The 21469-nt window shown below is 40.2% G+C and overlaps 1 protein-coding gene and 1 long non-coding RNA gene across 6 annotated transcripts in view; one reads left to right on the top strand and one right to left on the bottom strand.

Moving 5' to 3' along the window:
• Positions 1–21469, bottom strand: part of usp54b (ubiquitin specific peptidase 54b) — a 58683-nt gene that overhangs the window by 31420 nt on the left and 5794 nt on the right. For 4 of the 5 annotated variants that reach the window (XR_010094785.2, XM_063482773.1, XM_063482775.1 and 1 more), the window contains exons 2-3: positions 15849–16446; positions 5860–5952 (exon numbers count right to left, since the gene is read on the bottom strand). Coding sequence is in view for 4 of the 5 variants with exons in the window: in XM_063482773.1 (XP_063338843.1) it covers positions 5860–5952; positions 15849–16004 (249 nt within the window). In the remaining variant the exon portion in view is untranslated. Of the gene's footprint in view, positions 1–5859; positions 5953–14523; positions 14674–15848; positions 16447–21469 lie in introns of those variants that run through there. The other variant, XM_063482776.1, reaches the window with a different exon arrangement.
• LOC134632944 (uncharacterized) lies at positions 18532–21319 on the top strand. The gene is made up of 4 exons (XR_010094640.1): positions 18532–18769; positions 19104–19237; positions 19724–19819; positions 21136–21319. It is a non-coding gene; the product is annotated as an uncharacterized LOC134632944 (long non-coding RNA).

The following is a 21469-nucleotide window of genomic DNA, read 5'->3' as shown; positions in this document are numbered from 1 at the left end:
ACACATTTGACACTTAAAATATTCTGAGTGGGTATAACTTTAAATAGATTAGAGCTAGGCAAGCTAAAAAAGTTCATCAGTTAATTCCTTAGCTTCTTAAAATCCACATGGACGCCAGCGAACCTCCTCAGGTTAGTTTTAGATTGAACTTTACTTTTACCTACATGCAAAACAGAAAACAGAAGCTGTTGTGTTTCAAAACTCTTGCATCCATTTCAGCCTAACAGTTCTTTAAGTGTTTGATACTCATATTGTAGATGAACATTCTGTTGAACTTGTAAAGACACCTTCAGGAAATTGTGACTTTTCTGACGTTTTACAGGCAAAACATGATAAAAGATAATTTTTTAATATTAAAACAGGCATTAAAACTATATTTTAAAAAGTGGTAAGACTTTCTGATTGATCCTTGAGGGGAAGCAATAGAGTACTTGTGGTAATATGAATTATATGGTAACACTGTATTGCACGGAGTATTGCACAGTGTGTTGCAATGCCATTCTGCACTTCAACTTGGCAAATCCCACATATAGCACTGGGCAAAAGTCTTGACTGTGTCTTTTAAAAAAAAACTGAGGAAACTGGACAATTAGGGGACAAATAAAGAAGTGGCAGACCTAAAAAACTGTCTGCTGCAGTCCTTAAGAAAAAGCTCCAGAAAAACCTGGAGAGATGCATCAAGCCCTTCAGTTGATCCTCAAGCCATTCATCAGTTAGGGAAACGGGGATAAAAGAGCGAGTTATGCTAAATTACTCAAGAAATGGACTGAAAATCTGTGGCAACAAGTCTTACGGAGTGATGAATCCAATTTTGAAATTTTTGCTTCAATATGTACAGAGTAGATAAGGAAAGAAGTACAATAGTGAGTGTCTACATGTTTCTGTGGAGACTCTGTCTCCATTTTAACCAGTGGTTTTGGGGATCTTGTAAAAATGCATGAAATCCAGGAAAATCATCATCAGATTTGGACCCAGCCTCTGATTGATTGGCAACATTTTCCAGCATGACAGTCATCTCAAACACACCGAGTGAAAATGTGTTTGAAAGCATACCTGGATAGAAAAACACGCAATGAAACACTATCAGTCAGAGCACAGACCTCAACATTATGGAAGCGTTATAGAGAACAGAACAAAAGGCAGCCAACATCCAAAGAACGTCCAAAGAAGAGCTTTGAATGTCCTTCAAAGGAACCTGGAAAACACTTCCTGAAGACTACTCAAAGAAAGTTTGCCTGAGAGAGCTAAAGCTGAGTTGCAGAATAAAGGCACTCAAACCCAATATTCACCTTTAAGCTCATTAGAACTGTAAAAATTGTTTTTGCCTTATATGCTGTATTGCCATGTTTGCACATGTTGAACTTATTTCCTATATAAAGAAAAAAATTAGGGGTGGCTTGAGCCTTTTGCACAATACTGTAGGGCTATTCTTAAGCTGCACTGGCCTTCCCACAGTTGCTGCTCTCTTCAAGCTACTTTGCAACCCACCTCCACCTCAAATCTGCCTTTCATGCCACCCTTTGATGCCTGCTCTATTCTGTGCTGAGTGCTGTTCTACAAAAACCAAACTATAACCACAAATCACTATAGTGGGCCTGACTGAATTACAAAAGGGCGATCCAGCAGAAAGAAGGGAGGGAAATTTTATCCATGAAGTGTAAACCTATCGAAGATAGAAAAATTTTGCATTTCACTACAGACTGTGACAGAAAATGTACACTCATTTGATTAAATTACGTTTGCTGGAGGCTGTTCAATAATTTTCTGAAGCTTCAGTCAGCAAGAACAGCAAACAGTAGAAAAGGGAAAAGTTGCTGCTGAAAACACAAGTTAACTTATCAGGCAACTTTTTTTTTTAGTAATTAATATATTCATTTGCATCACGCCATTTACCTAAATTAATTATATCTTTAGAGGTTATTTTTATGAAATGTGGGAAGTGGTAAAAATCCTATATGATAAATAATACAGACTTGATTTCTCAAACTGGCTTTCAATTATTATTATTAATGTTGTATCAAATTAAAAGTCAGATTCATTGAACCCTGCAATAACCCTCCGGGTTCCTTCAAAATGTATTTGCCAAAGCAAATAAGTCTGTTTGACAGACAGCTGAGAGTTCACTTCCACCAAACCTAATCTTCCTACGCCTAATCACGGAGCAACCGACTTCAAACATTAAGTTCACAACAAAATTAATGTGAGTTTAAACTGGATTTTCAAGCCTGATTGCAGCACTAATCTTAGGTCTAGCCTAAATTAGGATCTAATTAAGCCAAATAAGCATTTAATGAAGCTGTGAAGTGTGATTTACTCCAGCGCTATTAAGTTAATGATTTCTTCATTTCTGGTGTTATTTTTGAAATTGTGGACGCACGATCTAGCAAGATGGCTGTGATCAGGTGGGCCGGGCATGTTATAAAATAATAGGCAACAATAGGCTTCGGTCTGTGTGTGTGCGAGCCGAGGGTTGGCAGTGGGAAAGGTAATGCAGTGAGGGAGAGGGAGAGAGAGAGTGAGCAAGAATAAGAAAGGGAAATAGAGAAAGAGAGAAGAGGAAAACGGAAAAGTGAGAGCAATAGGGTGTGCGTGTGTGTGCTGACTGCAGCAATGCGCCAAGGAGAATGGAGGGGGAATATACCCTACAGAGAGAGGGAGGGAGGAGAGAAGGAGGGAGGGGGAGGAGAAGGGGGAGGGATGAGGCAGAGTGAGTAAGAAAGGAAGGTGTGTGTGCGCGTGTATGTATGTTTGTGTGTGTGTGTGTGAACTCAGTCCGAGTGTGAGGGCAGGAGCAATCGACACAAACTCCCACATTCATTCATCTTTCTGCTTCCTTTTTGCTCGTTTTTCTCCTCTTCACCTTCTTTTTTCTTCCTCTGTCTTCTTGCTCATTGCAGCATGTATGTGTGTGTGTGTGTGTGTGTGTGTGTGTGTGTGTGTGTGTGTGTGTGTGTGTGTGTGTGTTGTGTTCGGGTATTTCTGCGTCCAAGTGTGCGCATGTGTTTGTGTTGTTGTTGAGAGAGATAAAGTGTTGCAGTGATTTCTAAGGGGATAGCCACAGGAAGCCTCTGAACTTATGTTTACTACGAAGGCAGGCGCCTTTATCTGCTGCACATATCCCCCTCCAAAATAAAAGGATCCACAATCCGCATTTATGTCTTTCGCTCTTTAAACGTAATGCGTGAAAATCTAAGCAACCATTAAAGTTCATCTGGCGTGTGTTTTGGCTAGTTGTTCAGAGACTTTTATCTCCACTGCTGTAGGGACTACAGCCACAATCACAGTGTAAGAACAATGTTACATCTGTTCTTTGGTGGGACGGTTAATGGAAACTGACAGGAAAATGTAAACGCTTAGCATGGTGACAATACCTTTGATTTCTACACCTACAGCTGTTGCACCGCACACCAAAAAGCTTGAGGGTGTGTGTAGGTGTGTGTGTTAGAAAGATTTGTGAGCATCTTAAGATGTACGTGTGTAGCATCCTAGCGTGTTCGGCATACAAGTAGGACCTGCGTGTGTGTGTAGTATCCCAGCGTGGGCTCTGCTAGCTCAGCGCTTTCAGTCAGCCAATTAATTACAGAGAAGCACTGGAGACAGAGCAGCGTGTGGAACACACACATCGACACCGCTACACACACACACACACACTGGATTACACCACACCACATTACACACAGCACTTCTCTTCACTCAGACACATATTTGTCATCACTGATGCAACAAATGGCGGAAACAGAGCTGCATAAGACTCGTTCATTACGAGGGTCTCACGATTTCACCGATCTCCTGTTTCTGCTTGGTTACTTTGCCACTGCTGAAATTATGAAATATAATAAATATTCATACATATAAATATGATAAATTAATTTAACCAGTACACAAGTCTATAAATGTGTTGCTTCTAAACACTTAATAAAATCTGCTCTTCACAGAACCACATGTTGTATTTTACACTATGTGCAGAAAGACAAAATACTGCATATGAGCAAAAGCCTATTTTAAATGCAACCAATAACAAAACAGGTAAATTGTGTAGATTAGTAGGTTTGTTATCAAGTTAAAACCTCATCTTCACAAGCTGTAATTTTTTTAATAGTTTTTGAAAAAAAAAAAGAATAAAGGTCACAAAGTGGAAAGAAATCATACAAATACAGGCAAGAAAAAAATATATATATAGTGTAGCAGCACCGCTTATACATTGCATCGTGTCTTTGGCTTGAGATAGACTAGAGTACAAGTGTTGAACCCTTTAAAGCGTAAACCATTAAACCATGAAATTGCCAAAAAAATCAAATGCTTTATTATAATGGACAGTTTATTAAAGTATCCGACTAATTTGTTTAAAAAACAAATTATATGTATAATTCCATATATGACTTTTAATTTGTATTGTATTTCCTACATCTGCCTTTTTTTAAATTGCTTAAAATGTACTGTGCAATTTATTTTGTTTGTTGTAGAAGTCTCAAAAACTGCATGTGTCAAATATTATACACTAGGCATTAAGGGGTTAAATTGATCTGATATGAAAATACAAATCTGGGATACTCATTTTATATATGAACACCTGAGCTGCTTCTTACTCCTGCTGCTTCAGATACCTCTTTTGCACAAGTCCTGGAGCCTTTTTGAGAACAGGGTAGCAAAGAAATTGGACTAATTTTCATGGCAAGAAAATCATGGCTAAAAGAATCTGCAACTGCATCTGCAAACCGTTGCTGAATTCTCTTCAGCAGTGGATTCAGCTTCTTGGTAGAAATGTGAACATCAAGTCTGGGTGACAGCACCATGTTGGTTGTAATGGCATACCTTGAGGTACAAGCTTTAGTAACAATGAGGCTAATGTCCAAGACCAAGTCCAAGACCAAATTGTTGTGTTTAAAAGTGGAAGTGAGCTGGTCTCAATATTGCCACTGCATCAATTCCAAAAACACTTTGGATCAATGACGAACACGTAGGAACAAAATAAGTGTTTTACCATTATCTCATCCAGTTCCATCGAAATGATAATATTATTTTATTTTATATGTTTGTGTGTCATGGAAGTGTTGCCTTTCCCATATATTTCTCGCATATTGTGACGATGATATATTATATTTCTAACAATATAAAAGTGTGGCATGAATCTCACATTTCTATCTGACACCTAAACAGTTATCATTGAAAACAATACATTTTTTCCAATTTCTTTAATGATAAAAGTGTAAAAAGTAGGAACTTTTGTTCATCTGGTGTGCTTTTTTCCCTCTTTTCAAGCAAATAATCAAAAGTATTAGAGTGTTACATAACCAGTTGCAAGAATCCCCCCTGCTGAGTTGAAAGAGATAGGTTTCCCCCACCACTGCGTAAATCCATAAAAGAATTTAGTCTTTCATTAGCTTAAAAAACCCCAAATTGGTTTTGGTTGTTATATAGCACGAATAAATGAATATAAGGACATGTAAAAATAAACATTCCTGTGTGTGCAGCTCTAATTGTTTCTAATAATCTTCTGTTTGCTGTTTATTAGTTTGTCTTATTTCATTTGCATCATATCTCCCTCTGTTTATCTGTCATTTACTGTAAGAAGTCTTCTCGTGATAACAAATAAAAGGAAGGACCCAATGAAAAGAAAACACAATAACATAGTTTTGTCACCCTACACTGGTTGGCAGATAAATGTAATGGAATAATAAACTGTTTGCATGTTAAACCATTAAACTGAAGTATAAGTGAATTGTGGACCATAATGGACCAACAGAAACTGTCAACCAGGAAAACTGCCACAATGAAATACAGCAGAGTAATGGGCACTGCTTTAGGTTTACAGTAAAACCACTACAAGCCATTAGAGGACAAAAGGGGAGGATGTTTTACCTTCAAAGCACAGAAGATGCACGAGTCCTCCATGCACTTATGAGTGGTCAGCTGTCGAAAGCTTCTGCGGAAGATGTCAAGATGCCAAAGAACCTGAAAGACAGTTAATGAATTTATTATTTATCCAGTGTTCAAACTGGAACCAAGTCCTTTGTCCCTTTTTGTCTTAATTTTATTGTTTATTCCTTAGATTTCACTTCCCTCTTGTTCTTTCTTTGAGTTTCAGCATGTTTAAATTTCTCGCTTTTGTTTATTTCTGCGGGTTTGATCCTGCTCTGCATCACCGAGAGCTAGATTTTTAACATATCTGTTTTCTTATTTGTTTGCAACTCATGTGTTTCACATGACTTTTAATCAAAGGGTTGTTCTTGAAAAAAGGCAATTTTGGAGTCTCCCAAAGAGCCAAAGCAAAACATTTAGTTAATTAGTTCTTCATTTACTTAAGAATAAAATGCACTTTTGATTATCGAGTGATCAGAAATAGCAGGAAACTGCATTTGATTCATGTCATCTAAAATTAAATCATTCTGCTCCACTACCCACACAGCCCAAAGATCCATGTTACGCAAGTAAAACCCATAAATCAGATGTTGATTGAGCAATAAGTAAAAGTTTGAATACACCCTTCTTTTGGTTACTGATTTAAAAGCTTCAGTATGTTGGAAAAATTCTTAAAAGCTGAATTTTCATTATTTAGTTCTTAAAGCATGCTTGGAAAAGCAACACTTTGATCTATGTCCTTGAAAAAGATCCGATAGAGACTTTTTCTCTTTTGTGCCATCATATACTACCTGCACCTAAAAGCAAAATGCCTGCTTGTGTGCGCACTTTGTACTGATTTAAAACCCTCTGTCAGGACTTCTGGGAGAAAGGACGCAAACGCAGGACACAGAGGCAGGTTGAATAACAAAAAGCAAGCCCTTAATGGCTGTTATGAAAAAAGGAGATACAGGAAGTTCAAAAGACTAGAAAATAAAAACAGGGAATTAAAAAATGGAACAAAAGAGGAAAAAGATGAACAGACAGTGAGGAAAACACAAGTCTATATACACACGCAGTCGATTAAAGATAAAGAAAGTTAAAAACAACTGACACAGGTGAAAGTAATGAGGGTGGGGTATGCAATCACAAAGGAGGGCAAACAGGAAGTAAAGGAGCTAAAAACACACACAGTCATTACCAGAGTAAAACAGGAAGTGGGGACAAGAAAAGAAAGAACACACTGGGAAAACATGAACTCCATAAAAACACAAGAAAGAATATCAGTTAAACCAAAACAAGGCCAAACTTGAACAAATACTAAATTAAAAACCAGGACAGCCAGATTATTGCGTGATTAATATGAATTAAATCTCGATTTGGAGTGACCTGTTGTCAAAAGATTTGTTCTCTTTATTTCTGATGGTTTCGCTGCTTAGAAACTGCAATTGCGTCAGTCGCCATAATCAGTGGAATTACCATTTTTGAATATGCAGTAAGGCTAAGTTTGGTGGCGTGACAGCTCGTGGCTGCAGGTTGGCATAGTAACACAGCATGTTTTCTGGTATGTTGGTTTTGCAGGTACACAGCAGCCAAAAATAGCGACTGACAGCACCACTGAAAAGAAAAGAACAGGCCAGGTGCTCTGTTTTTCTGGAGTTAAAAAGTTTGACTAAAATCTAAAACAAATGAGATCCGTGAATTTAATCTGCACCCAGCAGTGTGGCAAAACAAGCGCTTTGTTCTGTGTTTGAAGAGATGAGGCTGCTCACTAATGTTTTTGATGCATGGGCTCAAACAGACAGTTAAAGATGCAGCAGGGAATCCTCTTTTACTTCTTTCAATGTGTTTTTCAGGTATTAACATGGAAACCTGGTTTACAATCAGTACATACATCACTCTCTCAGTCTCGACTGACTTAATTTATATATGTGAGAAAGGATGCTTCAACCCCGTGTGTCTGAACTATAGTTAAGTGCAGTAATTCATGGCTTAGTGTGATATTTTGACTTTGATTTAAGAGAAAATGAGACTGATGACATATTAAAAAGCTAAGCAGACATCAGATTGCACTCAGCAAGTGGACTTCCTCTTTTGCCATCAACCTGATCTGTTTACCTGCATCCAACCAAAGCCTGCCATCCTCAAGAAACCTCTGGTAGTAAACCTCTTCCCTTGTCCTTTCCAAACAGTTCTGCGTACGGATTTGCAAAATCTGTTTATAGAGGTTACTCACACTGTAGCTTTGAAAATAACTGAATCAAATGACTTTCAGTAATGTGAAATGATTGCAGAGAATCAACACCCAACTCTGCAGCGCGTGATGGCTTTCAGCCATTTTCAGCTAATTGTTTTTTTCCATCAGCTTCCACTGAGTGTGCTTTCTGCTTTTTATATTTTCAGCAATAAAAGACAGTCAGCGGACAGAGCGATGGAAAACTACCAGCAAAAAAACTCGAAGCAACTAAAGAGAAAACAAACAAAAAAAACTTGCAGAAAGGGAAGGTAAACCAGCTGTTGCCGTTCTTCCTCTCTCCATTGCATAATTGGAAGAAAGAGCTTTGAGTGCATTAACTCAGCATGATGTTAAAAGATAATATTAACATAGCAGTGTCCCTTAGGCCTCTACAGAGATCTGCAGAACAAATGGACAAGACTGCACGCACTTACAGTATGCATGCAAAAGAAACCTGAGCATTACACTGGAATGTGTGTCTTATAAAGAGAGTGATAAGTGGAAGAAAGAAAAGACAGCTGATAACAGACTGCATGCTGACGCCAGTGTATCCCTTCTATCTTCCCCTCCTCACTGTTTCTCCTCCTCTTTCTGTAGTTTATTTGGTCGTGATGAATCGGCTCCCTGCACAGCACTGCAGCAGCCACAAGGAGGGCACAATCTCTCCATGCCCATCTCTCTTCATCAGCATGTATCTATCCATCTCATTTTTCTCCTTCTCTAAGCACATCCCTCGCTTTGTTCCTCCCCCTGTCTTTCTCACCCCTGCTATCATTTGTATCATTTGTTTTTCCTTCCTCTTCGTTTTTTACCCTTTTTCGTTTCTTTGTCTTTCTCTCGCAAACAATGGTGAGACTGCAGGAACATCTTAGGGGGGAAAAAACACCAGTTCTATGCATGACAAAAACGATGACCTCATCAGCTAATGCTTCACTTGGTGTGATAAGTGACAGGATGATACCTGATGCACGAGTGCCAGATTTATGATGCCTTGGAAAAAGTTTGCACAAAGTACGCTCATGTGTTCACTGCATATTTGTGAGATTTATGGTTCCCTGAGACAGCACTTCTGCTCAGACCTGGTGCAGTTTTAGTAAGGCTACTTGTGCTGCCTCGGCTAAAGTCAAGAAACGCAAGATTACACAGATTACATGAAAGACTGCAACAATATTGGCTGCGGCTAAATGTAGATACAGACAGGTGGCAAATCAAAGGAATGTCTACTGCAGGAAGGAAACTTTATTCATCTATAAGATTTTGCTGCTTTGATGATGGTGGTGAAGACCGCTGTCTAACATCACAGAGGTGGTGATTGGCTTTAGAACAAGGGCCATAGCATCAATCAATTTTATACTCATCAACTCATTCGGTGAACCCTTGTGCCCTATGGATTGGGGAGCCTTGCCATATATCAGAGACAAAGGCGATCACTATCAGCAATGTCGTATTGATTTGGCCCAAAACATGCCAGCAGAATGGCCCGCAGAGGTACGCAGGGCCATCAGGACCCCTGACAGGAGAGGTCAAGGAATCAGGCTTTTTTTCCTTTAATGTGTCATTCCACTATATCTGTGTTACTTTGGCAAATACAGTACCACACACTCATGTAATCTTTATCATTCTACTTATTCATGATTCACAGGAATAATACACTGTAAATGCTCATGTTAAAATCAGTGTGTGAGCTCATGGCTCATTGCCTCATCTTGTTGTGTGCATCTTTATGGGATTTGCAATTTTTGGGGGGTGTGGTCTGTCTCTGGCAAAACTCCCATATTACTTAAAAAACATGCAGATTCACCTTTTTTAAGAAGTCAAAGTGAGTTGAAACTCCAAATCGATTACATTTGTTGGTATTTTCTTTGAGTCATTATGGCCTGAATAACATAAAATGAACTGACTATAGTAAGACCCAATGCCTTATTTTCATTCTTGGACTCACCTAGAGTAGCTTTGCATGATTCACTGTTCAAAATGACTCTAATTCACTGAGCCTTGGTGCTATTAATCATCAGTCTGAACACTTGCTTTAACTTGCTTCTAATTGGCTGACCCTTATAAACAAAAGGTTCAAACAGCAGGTGGGTGGAGCTCTGTGACCACTTTAATGAAGCCTACAAATGTCAATTGATTTGTTTATAAAGTAAGTGTAGACCAAGAGCTAAATAAATAGGTTACCATCACATATAAATAGCATTGGGTTGTGACTTAGAAGCCTTGATAAACAGTCTTATTATAAATTCCTGTAACTTTAAAGGCTTCCAAAATGTACATACACACAGCTGCTGTCATTAATAATTGGAAACACTGTCACACTGAGGCATTTCCTGCACGTCAGCTGATCAGCATCAGCTGACTCTCTTAAATACCAATCACATTCAAACATCCCCCAGTAGTATTCAATAAAGACAATAAGGAGGCCTTCATAATCGGATAACCAGAGCACCACCTGGCTCAAAGTGCTCTTAGGACTCTGTTGGCTGAATTCTGCCCTCCATGTCCCCAGCTCCTCCTGTTCCAGTCTCCTATTACCACATCTGGTAATGCCATCTCATTTCCTGTGCTTTTTGTTTAACACATGATACTGTTGTCATCGCAAAAGCGAGTTCATAATATCCTGTACTTTTGACTTGTGTATCTGTCATTTAGTAGGTTTTTGAGAAAGATTATGCTCAATTCGATCTTCATATTTTTATTCTTGAAGTTAAAAATGAGCAAAACAGGCTCCCTTTTAGTATTTCTAGTCCATGCTATAGTATCTAAGTGATTTTAGTCTCTAAGGTGGTTGATTTGCAGCATGATGCTATCATAATATATCACGCACAATTAAAGTTTTGTGGATTTGAATTAGGTGATACTGCCATGAAATTAAAATTATATAATTTTTTTCTAAGGTGTGATACAATAATGTGGAAAAGTCATAAGCCACCCCTCTTTTCTTTATATTTTAAATCCAAGGAGCAAGAATTTCTTACTATTTTAAAGAGGTCTTGAGTAGTTCTCCGGGCTCTCCAGAGGTTTTTCCAAGTTTATCTTCTAGACGTCGGCTGCTACTTCCCTCGTTTTCAGTTCAGTCCTTGTACCTGACCATTTTCATTTTTTTGGTTTGTTTAACCACTTAACTCTGACCTTTAAATAATTCAAGCATTAAAAAAACATACTTAAAGGATGAGACCATTTAAAGTCAACACATAACAGAAAACATAGCAGGAAACAAATTTTGAAATGTGTTTTTAGGAACCTTTTACTACCCAGAAATGGGAACAAACACATAATTTGTTCCCATTTCTTTAGATGAGTCTATGAAACACACCAAAATAAAGTAAAAATGTATCTTTGCAAACAAAATGATTTCCAAAGAGCCAACAGCTGAAAACTTGGCATATCATGGCATGGCATGCTGTGTGTCCTCAAAGAAAATTAAGGAAGTTGGACAATTGGAAGACAAAAGAAGTAGCAGGCCTGAAAAACCTGTCTACCTTAGGTGAACAGTATCTGAAAGTCATGTCTTTGAGCAATAGGAAAAAAAGCCCAGTAAAACTACTAAAAGAGGTCCCAAAAGGAGGTCAGGAGACAGGTACAAAAGTGAGCTGCTACAATAATCTGTAAAACACGGTGGAGGCTCTGTCATGGTTTTGGCTGCATTTCGGCCAGTGGTGTTGGGGATCTTGTCAGAATTGATGGAACTATGAACACGAAAAAGTACAGTCAGATTTTCATCCACCATGCAATACCATCTGGAAAGGCTCGAAATATATCAAATTGAGGGATGGCTCACAACTTTTGAATAGTTCTTAAGCTACATACAATTGTAGCCACACTACAATTTTTTGCTCTACCTTCCCAATGCTGATTTTATTTCTCAAGTTTAATCATCAACTGAGCTCTGCTCCAACACTCAAACCTGCTCTGCATCCTTTCATTAAATGATGACTTTCAATAAACGTCCTTCGTTTTAATTCCCCCTGCATCAGTGATGAGTTTGCCTTTTGCATCAAATCACAAATATCGGAAATGCTTCAAAAGCCTGTTTTGTTGTCTGGTTCCTAGGATCATATTCAAACAAGTGCAAACCTCAAACTTTTCCCCACTGCTAGACCTTGAAATTGAGTAATGTTTTCTTTTTGAGTTTTTTTTGTATGTTGCCTTATAGGGCTACTGGCATAATAATAACAACCATGCTAAATTTCTCCTGTTATTTGAATATTTAAAAAAAGCGAATTCCTTCAAAGTTACAAAGTCAACACAAAGAGGAGACATTGTCTCCCAAAGAAAACACTGCTGCCAAAATACCTCCAATCCCTTGTTTGCAGTCCAGGCTTTTCTTCTATGACTTATCAGTGTCACTATGTAACACATTTCCATAACGCTCACCTAGCGGCTAGTTTGGCACAGCCTCAAACAAAGAATAAGCAGCTACCTTGCACTCCGGCCTCTTTATTTGCTTGCCAGAGTCCCTAACTGTAAAACGTCTCAGCTACAAATGTTCTGCTGTTGGCAGTCAGAGTGAACATAAGAGTCTTCGTGCACTCACAGCATCCAAGGAACTGAAGAATCAGTGCATTACTTTGACTTTTTTATGGAAGTTTCTCTGCAATAAAATGTCCAAAAACTGAACATTACCGTTAGCTTTGACTGTATGCCCACTGAACAGAAGCTAGAGAATGTCAAAATGTTAGAGTTGAGTGCAATCATAAACTGCAAAAATCTTAGGAGTCAGCAAACAAAAACTGTGTGAATCATTTCTGCTAAGCCACAACCTGAACTCGGCTGGCTTTATTCTTAGCGTTCCCCGATGGTGAATACGTGAAAAATTAGAAGGATCACTTCCACCTAGTTTCAAGGAATTAGGCTGGGAATTTTCAGAATAATCTTGCTGACAGACAGACTAAAGGCAGCAGAAACACGTCTTCACTGAAGCTTGAGCGTCTACCTCGACAGGATCAGAGTGACCAGTAAAGCATGCTGACCTGCACCATGGCATATTTAGCATACTGCGTCTGTTTGCACACACTAAATATTTTTCTTTACTATTAAGTAGTGTGGCGTGCTACAGCAGTCTCTACTTGTTCAGGGTCAGATTCTGATTCAAGCAGGTAGTGCTGAACTCTGACATCAGTACAGGTCCTGCAGCAATGTGCAGTGTGACAAACCTTACTTTACTTTCACTTCAGCTGTATAACTGCAGGAAAACCAATGCAAGCGTATGATAAAAAATTAAACTTTGCAATCCATACAGATATGAATCCTAAAATGAAATTAAAATTTGTTTTTGATAAGAGTCATGTAGAAAACGCTGCACATCTACAATCTTAATTTTGCTCTTCCCTACCACTGCATCACACACACACAAGCACACGCACACGTGCACGCTGATGCCTGATGAGTGAACCCATGTTTCTTTTTTATCAAAGCCAGCATTATCCATACATCCTTTAGCTATGATTTTTTTTTACCTGTGTTTACACAATGAAAAGTTGCTGAACATGCGCTTTACCTCGGAGCACCTCGCTCATTAAACTACATAAATTCATACAGAAAAAAAAAACCCACTGATGCAGCTGCTGTCACACAGCAGCTCCACTGCAGCAGCAGCAGGAGGTTAACTTCTTTGCCCAAGGGGCCTTGAGGAGCAGGAGAGAGAGTATCTCACTTAGTATCGATGCACAATAGCAGTACGACACTATACAGAACAAAGAGCAAAGCTTTTTTTACAGCTAGCTGCTGAATGGACTGGTTGACAGTATTTTTTTTAATGTTAACAAGATCTTAAAAATGTGATTCATAAATATTCATGAAATAAATGAACATAAATGAATAAATAATATGTGATAATGGTTTGTTTCAGTGTAAAAAAAAGAATATTTTTGGATTTCAGGCAGAAAAAGTAGGGCTCTGTAAAAATGAAATGTTTCCCTATTAGAGATGTGGCATTTGTACATTTTTACATAAAAACAAACTAAAATAATCTCTGCAAAAATAATGTTTGGTTGCAGGATAACTGCTGATGAAGCAAGTTCTAAAGCTGAAATCTGACGTCTAATTGTTAATCTCACCTGCCAACAGATAGTTAATACAAGCAAAAACGCCCACATGAGCACCCCCCCCCCCACACACACACACACACACACACAGACACACACAGTAAAGTAGTGCCAACAGCAGCTCAGTTCTTTAACACTGCCTCAGTTTATCCTCACTCATCTGTGTCCTGCTAAAAACATCCTCTCCCCATTCTGTGTGTGCATGTGTGTGCACATGTGTGTGTGTCCTTGAAGTGGCCCACTTCCTTTGCTGCTGAAGCTGCACTGCATGCCTCTGTTGAGGCATTTTCTTTATTTCGCAAAAAAAACCAAACTATATGTCCTTCACTTTGTCTTTTCATCTCTCTCCCTTCCCCCCCCCCTCCCTTCTTTGCTCTTCACAAACATTCTGTTCTTTCTTCTTACCTTATTGGACTCTTTAATTCCTTTATACCTCTGAGCGGCATCCCCTTCGGTCTTCTCCTTGGTTTTTTCATACTGCATACTCCTCATCCCTTTCTTCTCTACTCCTCCTTCAGCAACTTTTCCTCTTCACATCTATCCCTCTGCTCTCTCCGACTCTCCCTAAGCTACTGCCCCGCCACCCCCCTCCCTCTTCAGCTAACTTCTCTCTTTTCTTACTCTCTCTCTCCGTCGCTCTCTTTCAAGCCAGTACTCAAGAGGTATTTACTGTGTGTGTGTGTGTGTGCGTATGTGTGTGTGTTCATGTGAGTGCAGGTATGTTTGTGCCAGCTGGAAGTCTTGGGAGGAGGGAAGCAATCTTTACGCGTGTGTATGTGTATATGTATGTGTGTGTATGTGTGTGTGTGTGTGTGTGTGTGTGTGTGTGTGTGTGTGTGTGTGTGTGTGTGTGTGTGTGTGTGTATGTGTGTGTGTATGTGTGTGTGTGTGTGTGTGTGTGTGTATGTGTGTGTGTGTGTGTGTGTGTGTGTGTGTGTGTGTGTGTGTATGTGTGTGTGTGTGTGTATGTGTGTGTGTGTGTGAGGAGATGCAGCAGCACAGCGTAAGCATCCACACACTCAGACTGGATGTCCACACTGAAGCCAGACGGTCAGCCGTGCCAAAACCAACCGAAACACGCAAACCCTCATTAATATGGCGCTAATCTCATCCCCGTCGCGCTTTAAGAGTAATTTACTGCAGTGCGAGGGTAGTGTGTGTTAGCATTGTGCATTATGTCCTAAATGTGAAAATATAGACACAGATGTTGAAAAATGAGTTTTTATATAAGAAAGTAGTTGCTATTTTTTGCCAATAATACACAAACTTAAACTGAAAAATTTTCACTGTAAAGGCTTTCAGAGAAACACAGATTTTGTCATAATTAATCACTGGAGAAATAATCACCTGTATTATGTGCTTTTCTTACATAGAAGAGTGAGTTGTTAAGCAGCCAGAAAGTATTTGGAGCTGTGTAATTTATTATTCTTTATCACTATAGATAAAAATGCAGCTTTTTTGATAGAGTCTACATATTTTAGAGGAAGGTAAATGGAACAGTAGACAAGTTAAAGTGACAGATAATCAAATAAAGTCAGATTTTTTTAACTTCTAAGAAAACCTCCTACGAATTTAGAGCACTTGAACTAGTGTGACAATTACTCATGCAGGTGGATTAAGATCAGGCGCCATTGAATACTGCTTTAGTCGTAAGAATCTCCATGAAAAACATTTTATCCTCTAAAACTTTCTGCCCAGAAAATGCTTGTGCGTGTGTTTATCTGACTGACCTGCAGGGCGCTGTTGAGGAAGCAGCTGTTCTGTCCCGGCTCGTTGCTCAAGCCTTTGCTGGGTGCGATAGAGGTCATGGTTCTCGGGGTCACCAGCCCCTGCACCCCACCTACTGCTCCACCACCCGACGCAAAGTAGTTCCTCTTCCACGACATCACTACCTGGACGCCCCCGTTTCCACGACAAGGCGGAGAAGGGGCGGGGCAGCAGACCAAACAACGGCCTCTATGTCACTCCCATGAGAGAGAACGAGGGAGAATGAGAGAAAAGCAGAGGAGGACAAAATGGACGGAGGAAGAGGAGGGAGGTGGCGGCCGTAGATTGAAGAGACGCGGTGTGTCTTAGACGGGGATTTGGCACCCATACAACCCTGCCCCTCTCCAGCCGTGTTTTTACTTTAAAATCTGTCCACTTGCATGAGCCAGCGGTTGGCTTTTTGTTTTTCTGTTTTTAGCTCCTCGGATTTAGCAGTTTGTGTTTAAAGACATGAGAACGTTTCCAAAGCGTCCTTTGGCAGATTCTGTCACATGGATTAGACAGCGTTGCTGCTCCCATGTGGGGACTCCGTCGATGCTTTCTTCTCCTCTTTTACTTTGCCTGCAAGACACAAAGACCAACCTGTTAGGACTCTGCACACACAACAACGAGCAACAAGAACCTTTAGCAGGTTTACCAACAAGTACAACTGTGGTCCGAAATCCTGTTGACTCCATAGACAGAGTGATGTTCCTTTAGTACCAATGCAGCTGAAAAAAAATGACGAGGACTTGTAAAGACTTAAACAATAAACTCTGTTCCAGGGTGTTAACCAGATAAATGAAAGTGAGACTGGTCTACCCCTCCTGAGAGTTTGTTTGGCAGATACAAGAATATCACTGATAACTATTCCCTCTACTGCCTTTATAGTTATTACAACACGCTAGCATGGAAACAACATGAACAAGTAATCACCACATTCGATTGCTCAAAGCAAAACTGCAACTTAATGCAACTTTAACCTAGATAGCAGCAACATTTGGTCCTAATCAGGATACTTTGGGAATAGTCCCACGTTTTGCCGCGATATCAGGTCGAACACACCAATTGTCTTGCACATGTTAAGTAGATCCTTTGGGTCACATGTGTTGCAGGTTGGGAACTCTGCAAGACATTTACAACCAATTTTTGCAAGGCCATATGATGTTGGAGGGTGAACTTGGTCTATAATTATGATTAAGTGAGTGGTTTGTGTCAAAGTATCATACACATGGTTGCCAGGACTAGGTTTCCTAGCAGAACTCTGCGTGGTAACAAGATGATTAATGTCATTCCCTTCACATGTCAGTGGTATCAATGTAATGGCTGATCACTGTATACTTCTGAAATCTGTCTTGGCCTCTTTTATGGCATCAACACATAAAAAAGGCAAAATAAAATAATGAAATGCATTTAAACAAGCAAATTTTAAAAAGGCGGTAAAGGCTGTTGCTTTGCCATCATGTAAACATCATACGAACACAATAATATGAGGGAGGGTAGCAGTGCATCAGTGATAGGACACAGGAAGAAATCTGTTATGTCATTTCATAATCAGTACTTAGGGACATTATCTGGAGCTTATGCTGGTTCAAGCATCAATATGCATGGCTTCTAAACATGCGTGTGTGAGATGATAAAAAAAAGGCAATCTGTGTGTTTGTTACTCTACAATATGTGTGCGTGGGTGTGTGTACATGAAGTTGCATAACACCACAGGGCAGTAGCTAACATATCCGCAGTGCCCCCTCCACCCTCCCTTCCTTCCTTCCTTCCTTCCCCTATAGCTTCCCCACTTTTGGCAACGCTCCCTCGCCTGATTGCTGGGTTGCGTTACTGCCACAGCACCCCCTTGGCGAGAGGCCAGAGGGCGCAGGGATGCTGCGGCGAGCAGGTGAGCAGCGTGGGCAGTTGCTATGGCGATGGCCACATGGGATGGGTAACAGTGGGGTGGGGTGATGGGGGGTGGGATAGAGCTTGGGGAGGGGACATCGTGACAAGGATGGCAAGTGAAATGCATCAGAGCGAATACAGAAGGAAACATTATGCAACTGTTAGGCAGCAACATTGTCAGGTCATCCACTTGTCACAGTCACAGAGTTCTACTGCAAACTCTATCTATCTATCTATCTATCTATCTATCTATCTATCTATCTATCTATCTATCTATCTCTTATATACGTTTATCCGTTAACAAACAAATCCAAATTGCCTGAGGATTTAAAAAGGGATTTGGTGTGCCATTTTTTTCTCTACAGCACAGCATTCTGAGCTTCTTTCTCAGCATACAGTGTGCATATGTGTGTGTGTGTGTGTGTGTGTGTGTGTGTGTGTGTGTGTGTGTGTGTGTGTGTGTGTGTGTGTGTGTGTGTGTGTGTGTGTGTGTGTGTGTGTGTGTCCCGCTGAGCCTGTGTGGAGTGTGTGATCACACATCCTCTCTCTGACTGCACCCTACAGCCCCACACAGCCGAGATCGCTCTGGCAAGCCTTCGCACAAGTGCTGTTTATGCGTGTGTGCATGTGTGTGTGTGCGTGTGTGTGTGTGCTCATGCGTTTGTGTGTCCCCACATCTTCGGCTAGTTACCATGGAAATAGGCCAAGCAGCAGGCACGCGGGGGAAAAGCCGAACCATGTGATTTTACAGAGAGACACACTGTGCTGCACTGGTTGAGATAGCGCACACACACTCACACACACACACTAACACACACTCACACATGGGGCTGGCAAGTGATGATGATGATGTGTATTGATGCTAGAGACTTCCTGGAAGCCAGAGTGAGTCAAGGCACAAGTCATTCAAATTCCCTGACCCCGCACTGGCAGGCATAAGGAAACCAGGACCTGTGGATACAGCACAGACAGCGACTACAGATGGAGGAGATTTTCCACGTGTGATGTTGAGGTGAGGACAGTCTTTGTGCCGTGCATCAAGACACTAACCTGTGACCTCATGTCCGCCTTATCAACTTGGTGGAAGTCAGCGCAACCTGGCTTCGAGCATGAGGCAGTTGTCACAGAGAGAGCAGTCACCTTTTCTCAGCAGTCAGTATTCATTTTCAGATATCCATCTCTGCCAGCTTCTGATACAAATAAGCAGCGTGGGCTGTAGTGCTCTACTAATAATTTAACTACATTTCTCAGTGGTGTTGTGGTAAGGTTGCAGATTTTGAAATTTAATAACTTTTCAGCGAAGCTTTTTCTTAAGTAGTGCATTAGCATCCATTTTACATTTACAGAGCATTTCAGAAGCTGAGGATCAGCAGTGGGTTCTGCTGCAGTCTGAGAGAAAACTAAGGGCCAGATTTCCTAACGCGCTGCAGCACCGCAAGTTGGGTTCTGCTGTGAAAAGTGGCAAGACTGCATGTAAGAGGTGGGAAGATTTTTGTAACTGACCCTGTTGCATATGTATTTCTGGGAGTTCTTTTCTCAAGGCACAAAATTTAGGGAGGACAACATTTAAATGAAGCGTGCAAACTGATTTATTAACATTTGCGACACACAATTCTGCTAATTGCACCGATATTTAATGCCAAAAAATGGCATATCTTATTTTTTGTGCTTGATATGGAGATGAGTTGTCTGCAGCTGGGTTTAGAAAACAGTAGCTTTTATAAATTACCCATAAAAGTAACCCCACCTATGAGTGCTATTTGGGAATCACACTCACACACTATTTTGCCTTGTTTAGTAAATCTCTCCCTAAAGGAGGATTCGGATGTATGGGTTGCTTCAACATTTTCTAGTGCATGTGCCTGACATTTAGCTGATATTGTTGTTCACTGACCTGTTGTAGGCAGGAACATCATTACAACATTAGCAGTTGGCATGACCTAAGCCAGCTGCCTGTGTCTTACAGGATGATTACTCGCCACAATCATTCTGATGTCTAACAACAATCTGCAAAAGCCAGTTTCTCACCACAGTCATTTCCACAGGATTGCAGAGAGAAAAAGTAAGTACACCCTTACTGCTTCCATAGAAAGTAGATGCTGGTGTTGATAATAGCGGTGCTGATCTTTAGCAACTGTGACAACCTCTATAAAAGCTGAAGTTTTGGCAGTTTGCAGGTCTGGTGTGTGTTAACACAAAGGTATGGGGCAAAGACATCAGTAATGAGCTTAAAGAACTAAGTGCTGCTACCTATCAATGTGGGAAGCGTCATAAGGCCATTAGAAAACAATTTAAAGTCCACCATTCTCCTTAAAGTTTATCCACAACTGGAAGCCATTCAAGACAGTTGGCAGGAGTGGACCCCAAAGTCTGACTGTGCAATTCTCAGAGAAACTGCAAAATAACAGGTTTCCAGGAGAAAGCATTTTTTCTCTAAAAAGAATATGGCAGAACAGCTTTGGTTTGCAAAGATGTATCTGAACAAGCCGCAAAACTTCTAGAACAATGTCCTCTGGAAAGACAAAACCAGAGTTAAGATCTTTGGCCATAATGCACAGCACCGTGTTTGGTGAACACCAAACACAGCATATCAGTGCGAAAATGTCATAGCACCTGTCATGCACGGAGGTAGAGGGGCGATGAGTCGCACTTGCTTTGTAGCCACTGAACCTGGATGCCTCACTATCATCAAGTCGACCATGAATTTCTCTGCATGCCAAAGATTCAGAGTGGCTAAAAAGGAAAGTATCAAGGTGTTGCAATGGCAAATGTGATTAAAATAAACTTAAGAGCGCTGAGCTTAAACAAATGCCTTCAAAGCACACAATGATGTAAGAGAGCAATTACTCTTGCAATTATTGTACTATATATTTTCTCTGCGTAGCTACTTGAATGATATTCATCATCCATTCAATTAAAGGGACAGTTCACTCCTATTTTTGAGCACTGCAAGGAGAGGGCCATCTACTCCCATCATACACACGAGAAGGCATTCATTTCTATCTCAAAAACTGGGTAACTCACACCAAAACAATCAAGGTGAATAAAAAGCACTTTTGATGAATGAAAAAATGGATTTAAAAGCAGTTTAACTCTATTTAAATCTTCTGTTCTGTTCAACTAGTATCAAAGCTGTTGATGAATGACACCTGAAAGCACACAGCTGTCCACTGTCCCATGTAGACCTCTGTAGTGGCTCCATCAATGCCAGCCTCCATTATACTAGCACTAGAACTAATAAACTATTACCACTACTGCCACTAGTGCTGTTAATAATACATTGCTTTCAGTAATAATATTTTTTAAGTCCCTTTCTCTTGAACTGTCTCGTCTTCTTCTGGCCTTTATCTATCTTTTACTCTTCTTCCTGTTTTTCAGCTTTACTTGAGCTCATCAAGTGATACGCAGGAGGTTTGCAGAAGTTTATCCAAAGACAGAATCTGACGGATGGATGGATGCCTGTTTGGTCCCCGGTGCACTGTGGAGCCTCGCCTTTGATCCATATTGCGGCGATAAATGTTAACATTCGGTGAAAAACATTCCTCTACGTTCATCTGCTATTCTGTCGCTCTATCACGTCAACATTTGACACTGTATGGCAAATACAGCAAGCTTTTATTGAATTTTCTCTCCTAATCTCAGTCCTGTTCTAAGACTTCTTTCCATCTTTCTTTGCTTTGGGAAAAAAAGTCATTGTGATCATTTTGTTCCA

Source organism: Pelmatolapia mariae, linkage group LG8 (genome assembly GCF_036321145.2).
Source record: "Pelmatolapia mariae isolate MD_Pm_ZW linkage group LG8, Pm_UMD_F_2, whole genome shotgun sequence".
NCBI lineage: Eukaryota > Metazoa > Chordata > Actinopteri > Cichliformes > Cichlidae > Pelmatolapia > Pelmatolapia mariae.
Note: the sequence above shows the minus strand (reverse complement) of the source record. Positions and strands in the feature narration are given on the sequence as shown.